General features: G+C 35.8%; 1 protein-coding gene across 1 annotated transcript; it reads left to right on the top strand.

Annotated features, from left to right (window-relative positions):
- The first annotated feature begins 21,281 nt into the window (after positions 1 to 21,281).
- Positions 21,282 to 26,029, top strand: LOC147487007 (uncharacterized). Its single transcript, XM_086573913.1, has 3 exons — positions 21,282 to 21,567; positions 21,745 to 22,488; positions 25,728 to 26,029. The coding sequence occupies exons 1-3, from the start codon at positions 21,282 to 21,284 to the stop codon at positions 26,027 to 26,029; spliced, it is 1,332 nt and encodes a 443-aa protein (XP_086430039.1).
- The last annotated feature ends 602 nt before the right edge of the window (positions 26,030 to 26,631 follow it).

The following is a 26,631-nucleotide window of genomic DNA, read 5'->3' as shown; positions in this document are numbered from 1 at the left end:
AATATATTGCATGAGCATCTATGTTTGTATTGGCAGTAAGTTTCTAAAATCTAGGCTAGAGTACTTATTCTACAAATCCTGTGAGAATACAGCCGAAAAGCCTTATATGAGTGAAATATTTGAGTAATGACACAAGAGAAAAGTAAATTCCGAATAGAGAAATCACACATCCACTTGCTTGATCACTATACCATATCTTAAGCGAGAATTTAGGCCCTTTTTGGATCGATATAGCTAAAAATTCAAACCTATATGAAATTATTTTCCGCTAGTCGCCCCTCTGAGCCTTTCTTTAGCCTTTTATAAACCACATATCCTTACACTTTTAAAAAAATAAAACAAAATAAAAATCAGCCTACCCATTTTTTAAATAAGTTTGAGAATAGAGATGAAATGAAGAATAGAAAAGAGAAAGACCTATGAAACCAAGAAATTGTTAGTTGCTTCAAATAAGAAAAGGAAGTTTCCATCCAAAGAAAAGAAAAAAAAAATAATAAAAAAAAAAGTTAGAACTCCAAAAACAGAATCAAAAGAGTCAAAAGAAAAAGAAAAAGAAAAAAAATAGCTAAGGATGCAAACAAAGTGTAGAAGTAAAGTAAAAACAAGGTTTTCTCTAATTATATAATATGAAGACTCTATTATCTCAGATTTCTCCTTTTGAATATCCATTTCCTTTCTTCTTAAACCATCTCCTAATCCCCGCAACACCTAATAAAGACCTCTAGCTCAATTAGGAATAGGTTAGTGTGATAGTAAGTGGAAAATGTGTTTGATCGACTTCGGCTTCCTTGTGTGTCATTGAGATTGTAAGGTAAAGTGTGCCCATCACTGGAGTGAGCAAAACTTAAGTGGAAAAATTAGAGTGTTTTTGTCTTAACATATATGTGAGGACCTACTTAAGGACGCTATTCCAAAGTTTTAGAAACAGACATGTTACTGCATTTCATAGCATAGTTCATTATATGTATGTTTATCCGAAGATGATTGATTATTATGCACATATTAGCTTAGGTTTCGAATTGATTATTTTGTATTCATTGCTAGTGAAATGTATAGATATCTGAGAATAAATGAGGAAACAGTAATGGTATTTCTTAGTCGTTGTAGTATAGATGAAGCTTGTGAATACCTTCTCTGGAAAACTCTCACGAGGCTATAACTCGTCCACTAGGGAATTCCTAGTGGTTTAAGGCTTTATTGCATATGGTCAATGCAATCACACTTAGCGAAATGAGATTAGTTAGAACTTCATATTAATTTCTCATATTTGCTTGAGGACAAGCAAAATGCTGCTTGGGGGTGGTCTGATAAGAGCCCAAAACTATAGTTTTAACCCTTTAATCATATTACATTTAGACCAATTTTGTGTATAATAAATATGAGTTAGTACTGTTTACATGCGTTTATGTATTTCAGGCATTGGAGTCAAATATGTGAAGAAATATGTTACTTTTGTGAGTTAAAAGAGCAATGGTTGGTTGCTAAGAAGTTCTATGATTAAAGGCCAAGATTCAAGAAGAAAACACCTTTCTAAAACCTAGTCAAAGTTGAAACGGCAAAGTCAACGTGGGCAGAAATAGAGTAAAAAAGTCAATAGAACTTCCGCAAACCGTATCTTTGGACTTAGACCTCAGAATTGGGCCTACTATATGTCAAAATGACTGTCTCGGAAAGAACTTTCTAATGGTCTAGACCTTAATCCAATCAGAGGAGCAGAAGTTGACGAAAAGGCTATTGCAGTAATTTCCAACAGAGAATCCCTTTTTGGACATATGTAATTAGGTTTTGGGTTTGATTTCATGGCAAAAAACATGGCTCCAAAGCCCATGCACGAAATTGTAGACCTAGCCCTCTCCTATATAAAGAGGACTAAGGCCAAACTCTTAACAAAACCTAGAATAACCTAGAATAACTTAGATTTTAATACTTAGACTTAGACTTAGATATAGACTCTTAGTTTTTAGTTAGTTATTAATTCATAGACTTAGTTAATTATTCAATACTTCGTTTTTAATACAATTCTCAATTCTTAAGACTCTCTTCCATTAGATTAATAAAGCCAAGTTATTGTTCTTCATTATGTCTTCTTCTTATTTCTTTATTAATGATAGTCTGATGAATCTGAGCTAAACCTTCATTAGAGGGGTTTGATGAAGCTTGGATGAAGACTTGATGTGTTAGTTAGAATTATTGTATATTTAAGAGTTTCACTCTAGCAGATTAGTTTATTCACCATGAGATTGGGTTAAACTTCCTCACATGCTAATTATTAGTTGGTAGAGATTGCCATCAACAATTAGGGATAAATACTTAATCTTTATTGATTAGGATTGCAATAATTAACACTAGTATATTATGAATTCATCAAGTGGAATCAAATTCCCCTAATTCCTTCTCCATATTCACATCTTAGTATTCAATTGCCCTATTAGTATAATTACAATCTATTACCCTCATTAGTTTTGTTAGAATTGTTAGAACTAGTGAAACTTACGTCTAAACAACTAGGAGTGGAACGAATTCTCTACTCCACATATTTCACAATAACCGAGAGTAAAATCTTTGATCAATAGTATAAATCCTTGTTAGTTTTACTTATTCATAGCATAATTAGTTAAGAGTAGGTAAAACTATTGTTTTTAGTATTATCAGTAGGCCTGCGTCAGTTTAGTGGCTTGCTTGTTAACAGAAGCTCATCCGTGATCGTGTCTGACAGGGACTTGACCCTAATGAGTGCCACTAATAAAGTTTTCCCTAATGCACACAAGCATCTATGTAGATGGCATATCGCTACGTGCGTCCTTTCAAAATGTTATGATATTTTTCCAACCACAAAACTTGTAGAGAAGGCTTAGTTCTCATGGAACACTGTAGTCAAATTGAAGATAGAGGTTATTTTCCAGCGTAGATGGGATGTTTTGGAAAAATATTACAGGGTTGAATACTCCAATTTTGTTAGTTATTTGTGAGAGACTTGGTTTCCTCATAGAGATCGATTCGTATGTTGTTGGACTGACCAACACATTCACTTTGGGAGTACAATGATCAATAGACTTGAAGGGTCTCATGCTCAGGTGAAGTGCGCGTGTACTAGGAAATGCAAATTGTCATGATTTTTTGAGTATGTTTAGCTAAATCCACTCGATTCTAGAGATCCAGATGTCCGAGATTATAGCTACCTTCAAAAGGAGTATGATTGTAACTCAGCACCACCACCAGATTCCTTTGTTTCGTGAACTCAAAGGCCTTGTCTCACGCAAATTCTTGGACTTGCTATTTGAAGAAATAGATACCCGCGTAAAACGTGTTAAAGATGGAGAGATCAGGTGTTGGTGCTATTTGCGCATGAGCCATAGACTGCCATGTGCTCATGAATTAATTGAGTTTGAAGAGCAAGAACGGTCCATCCCTTTGACTGCTATCAACCCCTTTTGAAAAACATTGTTTGCTTCTCCCAATGTGTCAGTGGGTGTTAGTCCCAATGTTACATGATGTTAGCACTTTGCGGTGTAAAGAATTGTGATTTCTTTATCTGTTTTCGTACCGACTCAATTTCCTTACTCACAGTTCGACATTTGTCTAGTTAGAGTAGGGATTTGTTCCAACCTAAAGTCTATGATACATTATACCAAGCTTTAGTTTGCTCTTTTAGGAAACTAATGATCGAGTAAGGATTTTATGCTAAATATTGATTTGTTTTACTTCCTACAGACACTTATCATGCAAGACATGAAAATCATTTTAACTTTGATATTTAACGAGGTCCTTAGAGAGAGAGAAGTGGTAGAGGATTATGCTACTCATGCAAGGTCTCACTATATTCTCTTAGAATTAGATTATTACCATCTCAAATCCGTTTTGGGTTCATTATCAAACCCCAAACGGATTGAGAATCAATCCCTAGCGAGATGAACTTATCTCTAAGTCCATCTTACTAGCATGAGGAGTTGAACTGATATTTCATCTCTGAAATACCATCTCAACTCCTGAACTCATGAAACAGACTCCTGTCAATTAGAGGAATATAAGGTCAAATGTGAGTCTCGCACGCGACTATCCCAGGCGTAAATTGAGTCTCGCACGCAAGTCATTCTCAACTTCAAGTTTGCTAGACACCGTTAGAATATATTTAAGATTTATGTGATTTTTTATTTTTTTATTTTTATGCATAGGATAAAGCCGCAAAATATTATTATTATTAAAATTTATGCAAGGTCCTCATTTTTTTTAATTAATTAAAAGTTATGCATATAAAGTACAATCATGCAAATACACTCATATGTATATAATTAAAGTACAATCATGCAAATACAACCTACTCATACATTACTAGTTATAGTAGCATGTGAAGATACTCTACTCATATGTATAGAAATACTCATAAGCAAAGTTGTATCATCAATAAACACTTCGATACGCACAGGAAAATACATATCAGTAATACGTATATGTAGGCTAAGAGGCAAATATATATTATGTATACGTATATCTACGCTAACAGGCGAACTTATACTATACGTGTTCTGCATAATAGTTTGATTCTGTCAATGCTCATTGAGATTGTGAATGTTATATAGAGAGCAGCTTCACCCCGAAGGACTTAAAAACAACTTACCCAACACAGATTGTAACCCTCATTGGAATGTTCTCCTCTTTCTTGACAAAATCAAATTATTAAACAAAACATGGTCCTTATATGTAGATAAATACTAAACATGTATCAATGTTTACTTATATGTAGAAATAAATATAACCATGCAAAATAGAATCAATGGTATGGATATAAATATTAAGATGCAATACGAATTCACTTACGCGTATATATACGTTAACAGGCATACGCACATGATTCATACATATTTCTAACTTAATATGCAAAGAATAATCCATTAACTACGACATATTAGATAACACATGTGAATCATACAATAGTATATTAAAAATTGGAACCTGCAAGCGTCCCGCAATTCTGCTAAAGAAAAGAAACCGTTGTTTCAACTTGTGAACGTCCTAAACTCCATAAGTTACTGGACTAATTCAAAACAGAGTCTGGGCTCAAACCCTTACTGGAGTGCTATAGAACAAGTTGTCCTTGCACTGAAATCCGGACTGCAGCAGAGCCAAATAGGTAGCGGACGCGACTAATTTGCTCGTTCACGAGACTCAACAAATCCACAGCCGGAAATTTTTTCCCAGAAGTCTTAGAATTTGGTGTAGATGCTGTTCCAGGTTTGTGTGTATGGGTCCTGTAAGCGAGACAAAGCAACAGTACGGGATCAGTAGAGATACGCGAAGAAATAAAAACGAAACGCACTAAAAAACGTATAATGAAAAGGATGGAGGGTTAGAAGTGGGGTTGGGGGGGGGGGTTCCCCTTAGAGATAATTCCAACTTGTAACGTAGTATCCTTGCGTCTTTAGGATGGCAGCAGCACCATTTGATGTTAGCACTTTGCAGTGTAAAGAATTGTGATTTCTTTATCTGTTTTCGTACCGACTAAATTTCCTTACTCACGGTTCGACGTTTGTGTAGTTAGAGTAGGGATTCATTCCAACGTAAAGTCTATGATACATTACCAAGCTTTAGTTTGCTCTTTTAGGAAACTAATGATTGAGTAAGGCTTTTATGCTAAATATTGATTTGTTTTACTTCTTACAGACACTTATCATGCAAGACATGAAAATCATTTTAACTTTGATATTTAACGAGGTCCTTAGAGAGAGAGAAGTGGTAGAGGATTATGTTACTCTTGCAAGGTCTCACTATATTCTCTTAGAATCATATTACTACTATCTCAAATCCATTTTGGGTTCATTATCAAACCCCAAACGAATTGAGAATCGATCCTTAGCGAGATGAACTCATCTCTAAGTCAATCTTACTAGCATGAGGAGTTGAACTGATATTTCATCTCTGAAATACCATATTAACTCCTAGACTCATGAAACATACTCCTGTCAATTAGAGGAATATGAGGTCAAATGTGAGTCTTGCGTGCGACTATCCCAGGCATAAATTGAGTTTCGCACGCAAGTCATTCTCAACTTCCAGGCCTCAAGTTTGGCCGGACACTACCATTTTGGGGTAGGGTGCTACATGGGTCCTAAGTTCTAAGCAGTTAATCCTACTTCTAAGAAACATATAAGAATCCTCACATGAGCCTCACCTTGGAGGGTTTCAGCTCATAATCCTTGGATTAATGAAAGACTACAAGTTATATATGCTAATGAGAGAGGGGAAAAAGAAGAATACTTAATCTTTACCTAAAGGAATGTAATTTTATTTCAAGAACTAGTGAAAGGTTCTACCATTAAAATGTTATACAAGCTTGAGCACTTAGAAAGAAAAAAGCATGAAAAAATGAGAGAATAATGAAAAGTGAATTGTGGTATAAGGTGTTAACCCCTAAATCAACCCACATTTTAGCTTTTTCTCCTTCCTCCCACGTGAATCACCTCCCACATTTATTATATTAATTACAATCCTATCTTCTCAAACCAAAAAATGCAAAATTAAACACTATTTTGGATAACAACGCATTTAATCACATGCAAGGTGTCAATTTGTGCCAATAATTTGGCACTTTTGTCTTGACTTGCTCCATGATTGATGACTCATCTCTTCTCGTGGGCCTCTAAGGTGGATCCATGTGCTGTGTCCATTGGTGGGCCCGGACATTGATTTTTGTAAATTCTAGCCTGAGGTAGAGCTAGTCGTACTGATCGTCTGAACAACTTACTTGCCGAAACTGGAGTCCAGGTTCAAGAGATATGAGCTCCGAAAGTTGACGCTTTCCTTCACGTAGTCCCGTTCTGACTCGATTCTATCATGTTTGAGTCCCCGGCTATAATCTGTCTTTGTTTAGCTTCACATGGCTGATTTGGAAGACTTCATATATATATATTGTTCTCGTGCTTTAACGCATGTTTAACCAATATTTTCACATTAATTGCGAAAACCTGCAAAAGTACAAAAATATAATTATTTCATGATTATTCAACACAAAATGAACCAAATTGCTATGTCTATATAGGGTTTAATATTACAGTTTTGGGTGCTTATCACACTACCCCCAAACTGCACTTTGCTTGTCCTCAAGCAAAGAAGAGACATATAAACAGATAAGTGGCCAAAAATGTGCAGTCATAAGCTAATTCTCATTTCGCAGAGTGTGGTTGCATTGACCGTATGCAACAAGGTCTTAAACCACTAGGAATTTCCTAGTGGACAAGTTATAGCCTCGTGAGAGTTTTCTAGATAAGATAATCACAAACTTCATCATCTATACGACAACGACTTAGTAACAAAAACTTGTTTCCTAAATTTATCTCAGATATCTATACATCTCCCTAGCGGAGAACGAGAATTAATTCATTTAAAACTCTAGTTAATATGCATACAATAATTAAAACATCTACATATGAACATGCACACAGTGAACCTTACATTGAACTGTACAAGCAGGGCCATTTCTGGATCCTTTGGAGAACGTCCCTAAATAGGTTCTCACAGGTATGTGTCGAAACACAAATTCACTTTTAATTTTTCCACTCAGATTTTGCTAACTCCAGTGTGCAGTGGCATACGTTTTCTCATATCTCAATGACAAAATGAGGAGCCGAGGTCGATCGATCACATCTACTACTTATTATCACACCATCCTACTTCTAATTGAACTATATGTCTTTATTAGGTATTGTGGGGCTTAGGTGGTGGTGTAGAAGAAAATTGAAAATAAAAAATGACAAGTATGAGAGAATAAGGTCTTCAAGATATTTACACTAGAGAAATCTTTGTTTTCTTTTCCTGCTTCTACCTGAGTTTTCCTACTTTGCTCTTAAGCCTTTGGACTCCTTTTTATCTGATTTTTTTTTTTTTTTTTTTTTTTGTGAAGCTTAAGAAAAATAATTCTATTTTTTTTTCCTGAAGCAAGTAACTGACTTTTATTTGGGACAAGTCTTTCTCTTTATTTTTCTACATTTCATCCTATTTCTCATACTCATCATTTAGGTAAGTTATTTTATTTGGGGTTAATAGATGGGTAAGGAATTTTTGGTGAAAGTGAAAGGTTTGATAAAAGGTTCAGTGGAGTGACTAGCGGTAAAATTTGTAACAGATATGAATTTTTGGCTATGTAGATCCAAAGACGGCCTAAATTCTCGCCTAGGGTTCGGATGGTGATCAAGTAAGTAGACGCGTGATTTTCTCTATTCAAAAAAACTACTCCTTTGTGTCATTACTTACATATCACACATAGCGAGACTTTTTGGTTAGATTCTCACAGGATTGACAATTTAAGTAGACTAACTGTGGGTTCCAGAAACTTATTGCTATGTACAATCGATGATACTCAGTGCATTAATACTCATGAAAAGATGTAAAAACTATTGCGTACGTATTATCTTAAGTTTCTTAAAAACAAATCCTAATTCGAATGCTAATGTGAGATTTCTAAATGATTTTCATCATCGAAAAGGAAACAAGACTTTGTCACTAAATACATTCACTAACAAGAAACTAGAAACTATACACATCCTACAAGTTGCCTAATTTTTGCTACAGGTTTAAAGCACCCCCAAACTGAATGATGCTTAGTCCTCGAAGTATCAATAGATAAAGAAAGAAATTACCTAAGAACCGTGAGCAAAATTAGGGCTGGATTGTTAGAACAGAAAGTTATTATAACATAATATATTATACAGAATTAACAAAGAACAACAATAACATAAGAAAAACCAATATAGACAATTAGATATATATACACATTAGCCATCATCAAATTTACCATCTAGTGGTCCTGATGTTCTCGCGCCATCCCACGTGAAATGCATTTCCTTAGCATTGCGCCAAAAAATAATGGTTTGCCAAATGGTGCTCCATTTTTGTTTTCCAGATTCCTTCAAATATGCCAACATTTTTTCATCGTTCATGTAACAACAAACATGCCTCAGGTATCATGAAGGACATTGTCATTGCCGAAACCTTAATAAATGAATTATTCTGTTTGCCGGGAACATAGAATCTACTTGAACCCAGTCGTGAAAAATAGCTGAAAACTGTGGGAAATGTGTCCTCATAATTCGGCAAGCAGTTACAAGTAAAAGTAGATACTGATGCCGAACAGTGCGAGCTCTTTTCAGATTGGAGATAACACAGTTTAAGATATCAAAGAATGTATGACCTTGAGCAAGTGCATTGAATACTACACAGGCAACATCATTGGCAGTAGAAAAATGCCAATCTCTCATGATATTCAGAAGGATAAACAACATCGCATTCCCCACGTTCACGGTCATGCTTGCTAAGGGAATGGTGATGTTTGGCCATCTACTAGGTGCAGCTCCTTCTTCTTTAATTGCAAGACCATCACAGTATGTTGTGCGAAAAGCAGGCCATGAAAAGGAATGGGTAGAGTTGTGGAGGATGTATGGCCATGTTGCTGCCGGCTCGTGATAGGGAAGATCCAAAGTTAGGGCAAGTGATAACCGTAAAAATAGTAGAATCCTAAATATTAATGTTAACAACATTAATATGTAATCCTACCGTTCTTACATTTAAATCAATTCTTCTTACTCTCAAAACATAATCATACAATATAATGAGTAAGAATTCGTTCCACTCTTAACTGTCTAGACTTAAATTGAATTCAACTAATCAAACCCAAAAGGAACAATTGTGAGAGTAATGATTTGATGTGAAATTTCTATACTACCATTCCCAACACAAGAACAATAATAAGAACATGTCATTATGGAATAAGTAATTAACTTTATAAATCTAATAGAACAATAAGAACAAGATATGATTGAATGAATAACAACTACTTATTAATCTAATGAACAATAAAAACAATGATTCAATACTCAAGAAATAAACTAATTAATTAATCTAAAACTAGATCTAGAACTAAGGTTTAATGACTACTTTTCTTATCCTAACCTACTTTATTTTCTAACCTAACTATCTACTATTAACAAAGAGTCAAGCTTTTGTTTTTATACTTTCAGATTCAAAAATCGTGCATGGGCTTGGAGCCATGTTTTGGGCCAGAGAATCAGGCCCAAAACCCAATTCTTTCAGTCCAAAAAGGCCTCTTCAGCTGCAGTTGGCTTCGACAGACTTTTCGTCCACTTCTGCTTCTCTGATTGGGCCAAGGTTTGAACCATTGGAAAGCTCTTTCCGAGCCGGTCGTTTTGACATAAGGTAGACCCAATTCGAGATCCGAGTCCAAAGATCGGCCTTTGGAAGTTCTCACGACTTTTTATGCTTTGTTTACGCTTTGCGTGGACTTTGACTTTTCATCTTTTGATCAGGCTTTACAAAGGCTTTTTCTTCTTGAAAATTGGCCTTTAATCACAGAACTCCTTAGCAACCGACCTTTGCTTCTTTATCTCGCTAAAGTGCACATTTCTGCACATAATGGACTTTGAAGCCTGAAATGCATAAAAACACATAATCAGTATTAACTCTTACTTATTATTCACATAATTGGTCTAAAAGTATGATGGTTAAGGGGTTAAAACTACAGTTTTGGGGTCTTATCAAACCACCCCCAAACAGCATTTTGCTTGTCCTCAAGCAAAGATGAGAAATTAGAATAAGTGACCAAAAATGGAGTTCTATCTATTCTCGTTTCGCTGAGTGCGATTGCATTGACCATATGCAACAAGGCCTTAAACCACTAGGAATTCCCTAGTGAACGAGTTATAGCCTCGTGAGAGTTTTTCGATGAAGGTACTCACAAACTTCATCTATACTACAACGACTAAGAAATAAAACTATTGTTTCCTTATTTATGTCTCAATTATCTATACATCTCACTAGCAATGAATATCTGAGAATAATCATGTCGAAACCTAAGCTAATATATTCATAATAATCAATCATCTACTTAATAAACATATATACAATGAGTAATGCTATGAAATGCGATAACGAGTTCATTTCTGAAACTTTGGAATAAGCGTCCTTAAGTAGGTTCTCACATAAAAGTCAAGACAAAAATCACTCGATTTTTCCACTCAAGTTTTGTTACTCCAAATGCGTGGGCATACTTTACCTTACAATCTCAATGACACACAAGGAAGCCGAAGTTGATCAAACACATCTGCCACTTACTATCCTACTAACCTATTCCTAATTGAGCTAGAGGTCTTTATTAGGTGTTGTGGGGATTAGGAGATGGTTTAAGAATGAAGGAAACGGATATTCAAAAAGACAAGTCTGAGATAATAGGGTCTTCATATTACGTAACTAGAGAAAACCTTGTTCTTTTGCTTCTACACTTTGTTTCCATCCTTAGCCATTTTTTTTTTTTTTTTTTTGGCTTTTGACTCCTTTTATTCTATTTTTTTGGAGTTTTTATTTTATTTCTATTTCTATTTTTCTTTTCTTTGGATGAAAACTTCTTTTCTTTATTTTCTGAAGCAATTAACTAACTTTTGTTTACACAGGTTTTTCTCTTCTTCTTTCTTCCTCATTCTATTCTCAGACTTATCTAAATTGGGTAGGTTAAATTTTTTTATTTTGTTTTGTTTTGTAACAGGGTAAAGGATTTATGGTTTATGAAAGGGCTAATGAAAGGCTCAGTGGGGCGACTAGCGGAAAATATACTTAGGTCAGAATTTCTAGCTATATCGATCCAAAAAGGGCCTAAATTCTCTCTTAGGACATGGTATAGTGGTCAAGCAAGTGGACGTGTGATTTCTCTATTCGGAATATACTTCTCCCTTGTGTCATTTCTCAAATGTTTCACTCATATAAGGCTTTAGGCTATATTCTCACAGGATTTGTAGAATAAGTACTCTAGCCTAGATTTCAGAAACTTATTGCCAAACAATCATAGATACTCATGTAATATATTTATAGTTAGATGCAAAGATTATTACCTACATATTAACCTAAGTTTCTAAAAACTATTCTAATGCAAAAGCTACGTGAGACTTCTAAATTATTAAGAGCATAGAAAAAAACAATACCAATATTCCTAAGTGTATAGCATAAACTTTTTATTTTTTATTTTTATTTTTTTTATTTTTATTATTTTTAAGACAAATAATCGTAATATACAACCTAATCGTTCTTAACATTTACATCGTGTTTCTATACCACCCCAAACAATTTGGGAGAAGGGGGTTCATGAAACAATTCAATAGCACAATTAAATTATGTAACTAACTAATTTTTATAATTTTTAACATTTTATAAATAAAAGTCGTAATTTACATCCTAAAAGTGTCTAATTTTTGCAAATGTTTCTATCCCACCCCCAAACAATCGAGCGCTTTGTCCTCAAAGTGTAAAGAGATAAGGAAAGAATTTACCATAGAAACGTGGCAAAAATTTGGTGACTGTGAATGTAAATATTGTAAAGATGATATGATAATATGAAGCACAATTAAACTGGTACGTACTAACTAACATAAACTCTACTGGAGTAAACATGACAGGCTTAGGGTGGCAACATGATTTGAAATGAATACCAAGATACGCCACCCCCAAACAAAATTGGAAAACTCTTTTTAAGTTTGAAATTTTTGTTTGGCCAATACTCCAGAAAGTTGGTATTGTACGAAAACTTGGGTCTTTTAAAATCAGATTCCCTAGACTTACTAATATATGTTTATGTTTTTATTTTATTTAGTTTTTATATGTTTGATTTATAGAAAAACAAAACAAAATTACGATAAAGAAATAAAAATGAAACTCACTCCATAGAGAAGCACTACTCAATCCAAGAGCAAAAGTGCAAGAGATAAATGCGTGAGTCACATGAAACGTAGACTAAGAATCCGACACTTACAACCACTCACTCCAAAAGGAGGGTTCGATTGCCTTAATGGTGCACTCCCATAACATAAGATTGGAATGGAGTACAACGAAGAATAAAATGAGTCTTTTATAGTCAGATACTCGAGACTTTATCTAATATATATGTATTAAAATACAGTTTACCATATATCAACAATCGAAAAAGTTGTGGGTCTTTCCACAAATAATTAACATGGAATGCACCATCAAACAGAATTAAGCACTAAGATTTCCTATGACGTAGCTTAGTGGAATGAGAGCAAAGCCTTATAGATCTAAAACCTAATCAAGTATACAGTTTCTTCTTTGTCCTCCTCTGGAAGGGATGCCAAGTAAATGAGCATTGAGAAAATTGATGGTTGTGGAAGATACGTAGGATGTGGATAATTTTTGAGAAGGAAAAATAGAAAAAAATGAAAAAAGTGTCGGTGGCTTGTCCTTGGGTGTTACTTCTTCACCAGTTGGTTTTAGATAGTTATGAAGCATAGGAGAAACGCCAAGGTCAAGTACAAACTCAATGGTTCTTTGAAAAGGTAGAGGCGAGGAACATCGCGTGTGATAGAAGGTGAATGAGTGACATGAGGATGTGAGGTGGGTGAATGGTGTTCAACTAGTGTTCTTAGGTCTATATCATCGAGGCCTTGAGATATGCAAGACATTCCTCAATAGGTGGGTAAGAAGAATCACTTTGGGATAGAGGGCGAAAAATTCTTCTTCCGGCCATGGCGTTAAGAGATGAATGGATGTCAATAGGAGAGAACTCGCAAAAGGCGCAAAGAAGGGTTGCAAAAGAGTCGAAGGAAATCCTCCTTGATGTGTTATCTACGTCTAGGGAGTAGAAATTGTGATCCTTGTCTTCTTCCATAAGAGGGGTATCTACTAGTGTGGGGACTAAAGTGTCAGCCGCACTAATGTGAGGTACAAAACTCTCAATGGACTTCACTTCCCCTTCTACAGGCAAACCTAGTTGTCCCTGTTTTTATCTAAACATGTTAACTTTTACAGAAAGATTTCCAAAAGAAAGAGTCATTGAGCCATCCCGATAATTGATTTGGGCATTGGCGGTTGCCAAGAAAGGACGCCCTAAGATGATGGGAATGGAATCATGAGCAACTTCTGTGTCAAGAATAACAAAGTTGGCTGGATAGTAAAAATCCTGAACTTTAACAAGAATATTTTCAACTACACCCTTGGGATACTTAATAGAACGATCGGCTAACTACAAAGTCATTTTGGTTGGTTGAAGTTTTATTAGACCTAGTTGTTTATATAAATAAAAAGGGAGTAAGTTAACACTTGCCCCCAGGTCTAATAAAGCAGTTGTTATGAAGGTATCACCTAAGGTGCATTGTACAGTAGGATGACTAGGGTCCTTGTACTTAACAATTCCGTTATGTTCAGATAAAGAGGTATATTGTTTAGTTAAGAATGCTTCGTGGGGTATGTTGGTTTTCCTCTTTTTGGTGCACAACTCTTTTAGAAACTTAGCGTGTCCAGGTATACTTTTTATAGCTTCTAGAAAAGGTAAGTTTATAGTCAAATTTTTAAACACTTCCCTAATCTCATCAAAATTCTCATCCTTTTTAAACACAACTAGTCTTTGGGGATATGTTGCTTTATCGCTATTTTTAGCAGAAGGGATAAAAGTATTATTAGTCTTTGCTTTATCTATAGCCGTTTTCCATCTAGGTGTCCATATTGGGACCTCTACAAGTGTAGGGTCTTCACTTTCTATTATTGGGTCTTGTAATGTTTTCCCTTTTGGTTGTGGTTTAACTGGTAGTTCTACAGTTGTAGGGTCTTCAGTTTCTATTATAGTATTTGGTATGGTTTCATTTTTAGTTTGCGGGTAATCTTTAGGCATAGTCACTTGGTTATCAACTACTGCCGAACGAGCGAAGGGTAGTATTCACCTGTAGGTCCCTTTGGTTTATATTACCATTACAGTAAATACCGTTTATTTCAAAGGCGGTGTTTGTTGACTTAGGATTAGGCACTGCTTGACTTGGAAACACGCCGGTTTGGTTATTATTTTGGTTAGAAGACATGTCAATAACCTTTTGGCACAAAGACGCATCATTTGCATCGTTTGTTTCATCATATTAGAGTTTTGATCATCGATCTTTCATCAAGTTGGAGTTTTGTTGCATAATTTGATTTTGTTTCTCCAACAAGGTCACTACTACTTTGTCCGTAGATGGTTGTATTGGAATTAAAGCTTGTTGAGTGTTCATGTCTTGATGTTGATAGTTAAGGTTATGGGTACTAAACCTCTATTCGGGTCACCTAAGTTCCCTTGTCCTTGATGTTGAGTTAGTTTGGTTGAAGTGTGATGGTTGTGGTGGTGTTTGTGCATAGACAAGAGGACAATAGAAGTCGGAATGCTCAAAACTACAAATGACATTACAACGAGTAGAGTTAATGTTCATGACTGGAGTGGGTTGTTGTTGAGCAGAGATGGCCTCTACCTTTTAGTGAGGGCATCGATAATAGTTTTAAGCTTCGGGATCATATTTAACCTCAAGAGAAGAAGGAGAGGGCCGGGAGGAATCGTTACCTCCCCAATTGTTGTTCTTCTTAGATTGATCTTCTAAGAATTTATAAGCTTCCAAGGCTCCTTTACTAAGAAAAAACCGATACCATGATATCTAGAACCTCCTTATGATAATGTGAAAGCCCCCTTGAAGAAAGCACGAACAAAGCGTGTCTTTAGCAAGATTATGATGCGGGCATTCAATGAGAAGATCGAGTGAAACGATTCTAGGCCTCGAAAAGGATTCATGAGGATTCGGGCTGAAGAAATGAATCTTGTGAAGCATTTCATCCGTCTTTAGTGGTGGGTAAAAGCTGTTCCATGAACAATTGAACAAGTTGAGCCCATGAGTCCACAGAGTTTAAGCGTTTGGGCGATTAACCAAGGCGCCGCCTTTATCGGCTAAGGTGAAAGGGAATACCCTCGGTTTAATTTGTTACGCACCAACCGTAGGATGGTGGAATGTTGTTAGGACTTGTTCAATCCTACGCGTAATAGCCGATAAGGTTTTTCATGGTCTAAACCATGAAAACGGGTAACAAATTAAAATATTTGGGGGATTCGGAAATCCCCTTTGGTCTGCTAGAACGATGCAAGATTTGGGGCTATCGCTCAAGGCTTTGTAGAAGTCAGAGAGAGGAGTCTCTCTTTCTTCAGCCATTATATCAGGTGGTGTGTGTGAAATTCTTAGATAGGCGTGTGGTATTTATGTCTACGAAAAACAAGCCTGATTATACTAGAATTAAAACTCTTCTGACAAAAGAAACAAGGAGTGGAAGAAGGGAATACCTGATTGCGTCCTTGCTTCGCTTATAAATAGCGTCTTGTTCACACGTGTTCAGTGTATATAACAAGTTAGAACACTGAAAAACTTGAAAATTGAAAATTTGAATGAAACCTGTGGAAATCCGGCAAAATCGGTGAGGCGCCAGCTTAAAACGCGCGAAAGAAAGCGCCGCAAATTCGAGTTCCAGTGTTTTGAGCGTGGGTCACACTCGGTATGGGTGTGGGTCGTGCTCAGCTTCCAGTAACTTTAGCGCAGGTGCGCTTGCTTAGGGCGCAGGTCGCGCTCAACTTCCAGTGTTTTGAGCGCAGGTGCGCTTGGTTAGGGCGCGGGTCGCGCCTCAGGATTTTCGAGTTTTAGGACTTTTATCATACTCCAAAAAATTTGAAATTTTTACAGTAATTTGTTAAGAGGTCTATCAAGTAGTCTATAAAATTTCAGATCAATCGGAGCTATAAAAGTCCCTCTACTGCCCTGCAAAGTTTGCAAAACAGTTTTTGGACACAATACAAACAACCGAATGGTTAATCCATCAAAACAAAGCCAAAAATTTCCAAATTTTTACTGGAGACTCCTGACAGATCCTAATTGTTCCTTTAAAACTTTTAGAGCAATTGGAGTTCTACAACCTCTCCTTATCGGCTGGTGTTCCAGATATTAAGTGTTTGCAATACTGCAGAAACACACTGGAAACACTCTACTATTTAGGAGGTCAAAACAAATAAAAAACTCGTCAAATTTTTACTACAAATAGTAGAATTTAGAAATACGGTATAACCTTACTCGTCTGTTTTTCAAGAACATACGGTGTGAAAACTGAAATGCAGCACTGTAAAGATCGTACTTTTTTCACAAGGTAAACCAACTTTGAAAAATCTGAAAATATTCCAGTAAATCAACAACACATTAAATATTATGTCTGAAAATTTTCAGAATTTTCAAAAATTTAGAAATACCTTCACCACAATGTTTTTCTTTGTGAATCCGCAGCCCCTATGCCTAAAACAGTGAACAGTTCCGAAAATTCAAGAAATAATAATAAAAAATTAAAAGGGTGGGTGGGTAGAGAATGGGGGATTGCCCCTTGGATTCAAGCAATTGAATTCTTGTCTTGAACGAGATTAAGATGACAGCGACACCATTTGATAACCATAAAAATAGTAGAATCCTAAATATTAATGTTAACAACACTAATACGTAATCCTACCGTTCTTACATTTAAATCAATTCTTCTTACTCTCAAAACATAATCATGCAATATAATGAGTAAGGATTCGTTCCACTCTTAACTGTCTAGACTTAAATTGAATTCAACTAATCAAACCCAAAAGGAACAATGGTGAGAGTAATGATTTGATGTGAAATTTCTATACTACCATTCCCAACACAAGAACAATAATAAGAACATGTCATTATGGAATAAGTAATTAACTTTATAAATCTAATAGAACAATAAGAACAAGATATGATTGAATGAATAACAACTACTTATTAATCTAATGAACAATAAAAATAATGATTCAATACTCAAGAAATAAACTAATTAATTAATCTAAAACTAGATCTAGAACTAAGGTTTAATGGCTACTTTTCTTATCCTAACCTAATTTATTTTATAACCTAACTATCTACCATTAACAAAGAGTCAAGCTTTTGTTTTTATACTTTCAGATCCAAAAATCGTGCATGGGCTTGGAGCCATGTTTTTGGGAATCGGGCCCAAATTCAATTTTCGAAAAAAGGCCTCTTCAGCTGCAGTTGGCTTCGACAGACTTTTCGTCCACTTCTGCTTCTCTGATTGGGCCAAGGCTTGAACCATTGGAAAGCTCTTTCCGAGCCGGTCGTTTTGACATAAGGTAGACCCAATTCCGAGGTCTGAGTCCAAAGATACGGCCTTCGGAAGTTCTGCTGACTTTGTGCACTATTTCTGCCTGCGTGGACTTTGACTTTTCATCTTTTGACCGGGCTTTACAGAGGCTTTGTCTTCTTGAAAATTGGCCTTTAATCACAGAACTCATTAGCAACCGACCTTTGCTCCTTTATCTCGCTAAAGTGGCACATTTCTGCACATAATGGACTTTGAAGCCTGAAATGCATAAAAACGCGTAATCAGTATTAACTCTTACTTATTATTCACATAATTGGTCTAAAAGTATGATGGTTAAGGGGTTAAAACTACAGTTTTGGGGTCTTATCAGCAAGCGTTGGCTCAGAAAAGATATGGTGTGTGCCACCAACTTGGAATGTGAACCCGTCTAAGAAGAAGTTGTGTGCTTGGTTGAATGCTGGTGTGTCTTCCATATTAGCATAAAAGTATGTAGCCAAACTTGGAGAATAAGTTTGGTCAGGTTGAAAAACTAGGGAAGACCACCCGATGTTGGTGATGTAGTCACAAAAGTAAAGGCCATAAGCATTGGAATCCATCATAGCCTGGAAGGATTGCTCAAAAATGATTTTTGGAGTTTCCATGCTTGATGAAGATGATCTTTAATGGAGTAGAGAGAGGGGTAAGGCAAAGAGTCATGGCAGACTATCAATCAGTGTGAGGAAACATCCAAAATGAAGTAGCCACGATGCGTAAAACGACGTGAGGGTCCTATCGGATGGAAATCAAGTATGTCTCCCACGCCTAATGGATAAGGATATATATGAAGAAAAGTGTCTAATAAAGTCTGACTGGATGGATGAAAGAGTATGGAAGAAGACAGACCCCTCCTGTAATCAAATTCAAAATAACAGGTTAAAATTTGATTATTCGCTATTAATAACAACTTGAATTATGACAATCCTAGTAGGCGTACTCGTTAAGCATTGCTTACAGAGGAAGACACAAAGATAACAACAAATTTTTGATTATTTGAGCACACGACGAAAAACTTAATTAATAATTTATTTATTTATTATTATTATTACTATTATTTTATTTACTTTTTTTTAGGGAAGATCATGGACTAGGATGATGATGATGATGGGTATGGGGATGTAGATCGTGCACCACACTGTTTAGTTCATCAATTTGTTGGCTGAGCTGAAGTTGAATGGCCCCCAGGTTGGCAGAGAGCATAGTTTGATTCTCCATTAGGATAGCATGATTTTCCAAGGACTGAGAGTGATTTTCCAAGATTTCCTCTTGTTCAATGTCATGCATTGCTTAACGTTATTGGAATTCAAGAAGACTTTTGATGATGATTTCCTGGTGTGCGTGTAGTTCCCACATGCCTTGGTGAAGAAAATGAATGCCTTCCATAGGATTAAAAATGTTCTGCATGGCATTTTCATCAAAGAAATGTTCAGAGTATGAGCTTTGGTCTTCTTGTGCATCTGTCAAAGTATCTAAAGTCCAAAAACCAGTGGCACAGTCTATGAATTACAGTAAGGCCTGCTATTTGAAGAGGTATTTCTAGATAAATAGCCGGATAACCCCAAAGCATCATAATTTTCGTGACTAAAGTATGCAAAGGTGCTAACCTTTTTTTAGGCCTGGTGATCGAGTTCCAGAGATACTAGATTATGCAAAAATCATCCCTGCTTTGATTCTGGATAATCCAAAGTAGGTGGAGTTAAGGTTTTGTCACTTCAGATGTTTGTGATATACCTGCCATATTGTGTCCTAGCCAGTGGAGCACAGCTCGTTGATTCTGTTTCAAAGAACGTTAAAGGACAACGTGATGTCTGTTTCCAATTTCGCCATGAGATACAATGGCATGTAGTAATTGTTTGACGGTATCAAATGGTGACTCTGGAATATGGAACTCCAGGTTATTTATTGGAATTTGAAGTATGTCGGAGATAATTTCCTTAGTAAATTCAAATCGTTGTCTATGGGCATGAATATAGAATTTACCATGGTCATGTCCGCTAAATTGGTAGAACATCAAAACTAATTCTCTGGAATAAGCAGCTTCCGAATGATATAGAAGAGCCATCCATCCTCGACGTACAATTTCTGTGTCAAAATATGGAGAAAACAGGACGTCATAAAAAAAAATTAATAAATTTTCTCGGGCACTATCTTTCTTGGTTGATCCATTTGAAAGTATAAATGAGGGAAGAATAGTGAAGAATGCATGAAATGAAGATGGCTGAAAAGAAGAGATTTATAGCCAATATATGAGCCTGTACGAATCAGGATGGCAAGTGTAGTTAGATTCAGAATTAATATGTGGAAAACACAAATGAAACATGTGTCATTATTACGCCAAATTATGTAACAGAAACTATAGGTATACATAGTAGGTCTTTTCATGTCAGATTTCTAGAACAATTACTGAGGGGTTCACAATATTAGAAAATACAGAGGAAGGTTTCACATGGCAGTTAGACCAACACATATTTTCTATCTTGAGTTGTCAAATAGGGTATTGAAAATAACGTCCCTAAGACTGTTAGTGAGGTATGTAAAGAGATAGAACATACGGAGGTGAAGTAGCCAGGGGCGGACCAACGTGAGGGCTAACAGGGGCTATAGACACCCCCAAATTTCCTAAAAAAAAAGTATATATACTAGTATATTAACTTATTAAGTAAAAATTGAAAGTTAAAAAAAAAAAACGAGAAGTTAGACTTACGGAAAGTCGGAAACAAAAGCAGACTTTTCACTTTTTCCCTTCATACTTCAAAATCAAAACCCTCGCTCGGTCGCTCCCTTTCTTGTTTCTTCCCTCTCTCTCATTAAGCCATTGAAGCATTGAGCTCGCAGCCTCATGCGTACCAACCTTCTGATTGTCGAATTGCGGAATTGTTGAATTACACGCACCAACTCCACACTATTGATCACTTGATTCATTGATTGTCGAATTGCGGAATTGTCGAAAGAGCTTAGAGGTTAGTTCAATTATGAGTTTTATTATTAGTAGGGGTTAAATTTATATTCTTATGACTTTGTTGAATAGAAAAAAAAATTGATTTGTGGAGCTATGGATAACTTTACAACATCATAACACTACTGTCTACTACACGTCTACACCATTACACCAAGCATCTAGTTATTTATACTTGTATGATTTCGTGTTTGTTTATTACATTAGAACTCGAACTCGAAAAATAAATTGAAAAAAACAAATGATTTTATGTAAGTCAATCCCTTTTCTTTGAAGTGTATGTATTCATGTATAGAACCAATTTATTAATAATGATCTACTATCTTAGGTTACCATGTCGCAACACCAAGCGCCAAAGAAAACAAAAACTCTATTATCGTTTTTTAAGCGTAAAGCTGCTACATCGGAAAGTTATGAAACTCTTATGCCTAATCTTGATACTTCAAGAGTTGATGGCAATGAGCAACGTCCTTCCAAAGTCCAAAGGGTTGTGATAGAAGAAAGTGAACTTTCTCTTCAAGTCCAACCGGTCGTGATCAACGAAGTTGAGCATTCCCCTCAAGTCCAAAGTGTTGTGCTTCAAGAAGTTGATGCGACTTCTTCATTTGAACAAGATCCAGGTTTACGTGTTCCAATTTATGAATACCCAGTTGATCAACAAGAAGTGGTTATAATATATTATCTCTCTAAGGGGCCTACACAACCTCGTCTATAGGAAAAACAATATCCAAGCACTAAGTTTGGAAAGCAAGGTCGTCGGTTTAAGTATAATTGGTTCTCACAATTTCCTTGGTTAGAGTACTCAATAAAGAAGGATAAAGTTTATTGTTTTTCTTGTTTCATTTTTGAAACAAATCCGCCGAATCGTCTAGAATTTTCTATTGAAGGTTTTACAAACGGGAAGAAGGTTAATGATGGAAAGAAGTGTGCTTTCTTGCAACATGAAGGAGGTCCATGTTCACCACATAGGTCAGCCACCTTGTCTTGTGAGAATTTTATGAATTCTTCTCGACACATTGATAATATGTTTAAAACACAATGTCAAGAAGAGCTTGATAATAATCGTTTGCTAGTCAAAGCTATTGTTCAATGTATTCAATTGCTTACGCTACGAGGGATTTCTTTTAGAGGTCGTGACGAGTCAACCAAATTAAAGAATAGTGGGAATTTCAAGGAAGTGTTGAAGTTTGCGGCGATGTTGAATGAAAAAGTTGCAGAATTAATAGGTGGGGCTCGGAGAAATGCCAAATATACCTCACCTAAACTTCAAAAGGAACTTTTGAATATATATGCTGAAAAAGTGAGAAAGAGGATTCGTGAAGAAGTTGGTGATGCAAAATTTTGTATCTTTGTCGATGAAGCACAAGATAGTTCAAACAAAGAACAAATGGCGATTGTCATAAGATTTGTTGATAGTGGTGGTTTTGTTAGAGAGCGGTTTTTGGGCATTGTCGGCGTGAAAAACACTTACGCATTGACTTTGAAAGAAGCTATATCTAATGTTCTTGTTCGTCACAATTTGCTTGTTACAAATATGAGAGGTTAGGGGTATGATGGTGCTAACAATATGCGTGGTCAATGGAATGGATTGCAAGCATTGTTTCTTGAGTGTCTATATGCATACTATGTGCATTGCTTTGCACATCGTCTACAACTTGCCTTAGTTGCGGCTTCTAAAGATGTGTTGGATGTTTGGTTATTTTTCTCAAAGTTGGCTTCTATAGTTAATCTTCATGTTTCGCCAAAGCGTAAAGCTATCACTCTATTATGAATAATACCAAGACATATTTCCGTATCAGTTAACTACCTAATTAATTGCTTGCTCATCAAACAAAAATGACAAAAAAAATTTCATACCTGAAACCTAATTTATGTGTTGTGTCTAATCACTAATCGGATAATTTTTTAGGACTCGAAAGCAAGCAAGGAAAAAGACACAGAACTAATGAAGTTGTCATTATTTAGTAACTTGATGCACTATGAAGATTACAAAGTTGTTTTCCCTAATAAGCAAAATGTGAGAAGTGGGATGAGGAAGGGGAAACCAACTTCAACCTAAATCCATAGTTAACCCTAGTAAAGTTAACTCATCAGATGCCGACATGAGATAACACAGGGACATTATCTCCTTGAATAACTTTTTTTCACTAATACTGTAGTCAACTATGTTACTTAACAGTGGTTGGATATGGTGTAGGTAGTTATGACTTCATATAGGGTAACACCTAAATCAAGATCTAAAACAACTACATGATAAATAACAGTATGGTGTAGTTTTGATTAACAACATATGATGCATTTCATGTGTAGGGTACAAAGTTAAGACTGTGTGAAACCATCTGCCAGTGGAAGCTACTAATGTTACGACTAAATGTGTTTTAACATGAGCAACGTTGACCCTTCCCTTCAAATAGTGTCGGTGTACGTGACCATCATATCAGCAGGCATAAAAGGACACAACTATTGAAGCTAAACTAAGAAGTATGATAACGATTGCAATAATCAAATGGATGGATTGTGTGATAATCAAATATGACTTTTTCAATCGATTCTTGGACGCTGAGCTGTCACAGCCTCACCCATCAAAGGCTAGAATAGCCATATGTGAGTGAATGCTGACTTCAAACCAAGAGCTTGGTTTGATAAAAGCTCGAATAGATTCTAGGAACATGTAGGCTCTTCGCTCATAAGATTGGACTCTACACAAACAACTTGCTAGCAAAAAGAGAATCAATGGGAAAACTATTAAAAGAAATTCCTAACAAATCAGAATCTATTAGAATCCAACTACATACTACACATTCTATGGGATTTCAACCATTTGGTACTCCAGATTGTACATAAATACAAAAGTTAACAAAAGCACATTTTGAAATAAATAAATAAATAACGGACTATCTGAAGAACCCCATTACCTTTTTAAGACAAATTTAGAATTCTTCAGATAGATTATTTGAAAAGCATATATATATATATATATAATACCCGACTCGACCAACCATCTCGGTGCAAGAAACAATACTTAATATATAATATATATGAAACAAATTATTAAACAATAATTAGAATAAAAAAGAATCCTTATGGTTTTGTCTTTGAAAAGATAATATAGAATAATGGTAGGAAATCTTATGGAATCTAAAACTACTTGAAGTTTGAACCAAGAATCAGATTCCATTATGAATAACAAAGAAGGGAAATAAAATAACAATGTCAAATTTGAAAACTATCTATACAATAACACTCCTGAAAAAAACCTACTCATTCAAAGTAAGCGTTCTTCACAGGAAAATGAAACGTTTAAATAACGTAACATCAATGTAATGGAAATGACAGAGAACTTGTAATAGAGTACATAGCCTGAATCTTATGAACCAATTGGCAATAATGCAAATACAACAGCAATTGTCTGTGAAGCAACCTGAGGGAGAAAAAATTTCATGACGGAGTATCTAAGGATTAGTAACCTGAGGGAGATAATGAAATACGATATCTGTTATTGAAGAAGACATACCCGGAAGAAGATGGAGTCTTCCTTGCAAGAAGAGAGTAGAAAATTGTAAAAAATGAAGAAATTCAGAAGTTGAGTAGTACTTTAATTAACATTTAAAAGGAAAGAAAACAATTTCACCATTAAGAGTATTTCCTCAGAGCTATTTTCTTGATGGAATTTGTAACTGGCCATGAATTCTCCCTATCCATTAAGATGATTCATCATCAATTTACTCAACTTCACTGAAAGTTAGCCAAGACTCTAGGGTGGGCGGGCCTTTCATTTCCAAACTTGTCCAAACCCCAAGCCCACACAAACTTGAGTGAAAACATTTTTTTAGTATTTATTTTTTATAGGTAAAAGGAGAGAAAACTTTTGAGGTTTCCAAATGTAAGATTCACCATTCACCACAGTCAGGGTCCATACTGGAACACTGTGAGCTAATATCCCAAAGTCAAAGGCATTGTTGAAGGAAGCATTTCTTTTAAGTATCCTTCTTCGACTTTTTGTAAAATCTATTCACTTAAGCTAATCAGTCAAGAGATGCTCAGGCAAGACTTAAAGTAGTACCATTCTTAGCACGTCCCGAAAAAGCTGCCATAGGAAGCACTTAGTGAACCGGCCACCTAAGTGATTGAAGACAGTAGTAATTAGAGATATGCAGGAGATATACATTGTTAAGTTCCGTCCATTAATAACTGGACACGAAGATTTTTTAAGTAATTTGAACTATGAACAACAACAGGCGTTGTATCATGGAATATAGCCGATTGGTTCACGGTTGGTCAATCCAAAGACAAAACATAAACATAATCAAAGGTGAAGTAGAGTCTTCAATCAGCAAGTTTGAAAATAAAAAAGGTTCGTCTCAGTACTACAAATAAAATCCAAGGCAAAAAGATAAGCATAGTTAATCACAGCAAACATGTCCAAACGAATGCGATATACTGAGGTGAACATTTGCCTAACAACTTTCTTTCAAACGGGCAAACGTGTTCAACCATCTTCTATCCAAGTTAGTGTCTATACTTGATTTGACCATCAAATCGGTTGAAGAATAATTTGTTATACATTCAGACATCACATATACCCACAAAAAATGGTTTATTTGTGGTGTGTGCGTGTGTGGGTGGGTGGACGCAATGGAGACCATATTTTTATTTAACATTGACGAAGTTACGTAGGTACAGACTCGTAAGAAAACAACTTCCAGAATAATTGAAGATAGTTTAACATAAGTTTATTATAATAGAACTTCTGGGTATACGATATTTGTTGTATATCTAGAAGAGTTTGGTGGAAGGACTACACTGATTCTCTTTGAAGATGTGCATCTGGAGAGTGCCACGTATAACTGGCCATGGCTGAATACAGGAGTTCGTAAATCTATCCCAACATACTTCACTGATTGTCCTTGGAATTTATTGATTGTCATACCGTACGCAAGTCTAACTGGAAATTGGCGGCGTGTCATTAGAACAGCCATCTCTGTAGATGAAGGTGTCAAAGAGATTCTTGGTAGAAGGGCTGGCTCGCCTGCGTGTTCCCCAGTTATAATCACTGCTTTAATTACTTTAGGGGCACATTGAAGAACAGTAAGTCGTGTTCCCTTGCAAAGGCCAGCTTTGGGTCTAATATTTCTAAGCAACATAATTGGGCACCCAAGTTTCAACTTGAGTCTGCAAAGAGGTAAATTGGATGGGTCAAGTGAGTTAAGGAACTCACTTAGATATTTGCCAACAGGTGCAGGAGATCGACTTATCACTGTTTTGCCTTTTCTTTGATTGAGAGTCAGCAACATTTGGAGTTAAGTTGGTTGTTTTCCTTTTTTTTGTGGACTGGGATTTATAATCAGTATCAATAGCTTGATCTGAAGCCAAATATTCAATAACTTCTCCAAGAAACAAACTCAAGGCCATATCATTAATATCCTTGACATCGTCGTTCCTTGCAACTAGAATAGTACGTTCTCTTAGGAATTTTGCTAAAGTCGTGCCCTCCTTGTCCAATTGAGGGTATACAGAGAAAATGAGGTTTTTGAGATCTGTACAGTTTCATATACCTGATGGCAGCTCAACTGTTTCTGCTGGATTTGTGCCTATCTACACGATCAATTAAAAGTAAAGTGTTTAGTTCAATGTTGAGCATTAGTGCCAACAACATTTCAAAGGCAATGCTGTTATAAGTATGT

The sequence above is a fragment of the Coptis chinensis genome, chromosome 7, assembly GCF_015680905.1.
Source record: "Coptis chinensis isolate HL-2020 chromosome 7, ASM1568090v1, whole genome shotgun sequence".
NCBI lineage: Eukaryota > Viridiplantae > Streptophyta > Magnoliopsida > Ranunculales > Ranunculaceae > Coptis > Coptis chinensis.
Note: the sequence above shows the minus strand (reverse complement) of the source record. Positions and strands in the feature narration are given on the sequence as shown.

Excerpts from the sequence above, each read along its gene's own strand:
- LOC147487007 (XM_086573913.1), top strand. The coding sequence starts at position 21,282 with ATGTCGCAACACCAAGCGCCAAAGAAAACAAAAACTCTATTATCGTTT. Across the intron at positions 21,568-21,744 it reads TTCATTTGAACAAGATCCAG|AGTACTCAATAAAGAAGGAT; the intron begins GTTTACGTGTTC and ends TTCCTTGGTTAG. Across the intron at positions 22,489-25,727 it reads GCTTGTTACAAATATGAGAG|AAGAGTTTGGTGGAAGGACT; the intron begins GTTAGGGGTATG and ends TTGTATATCTAG.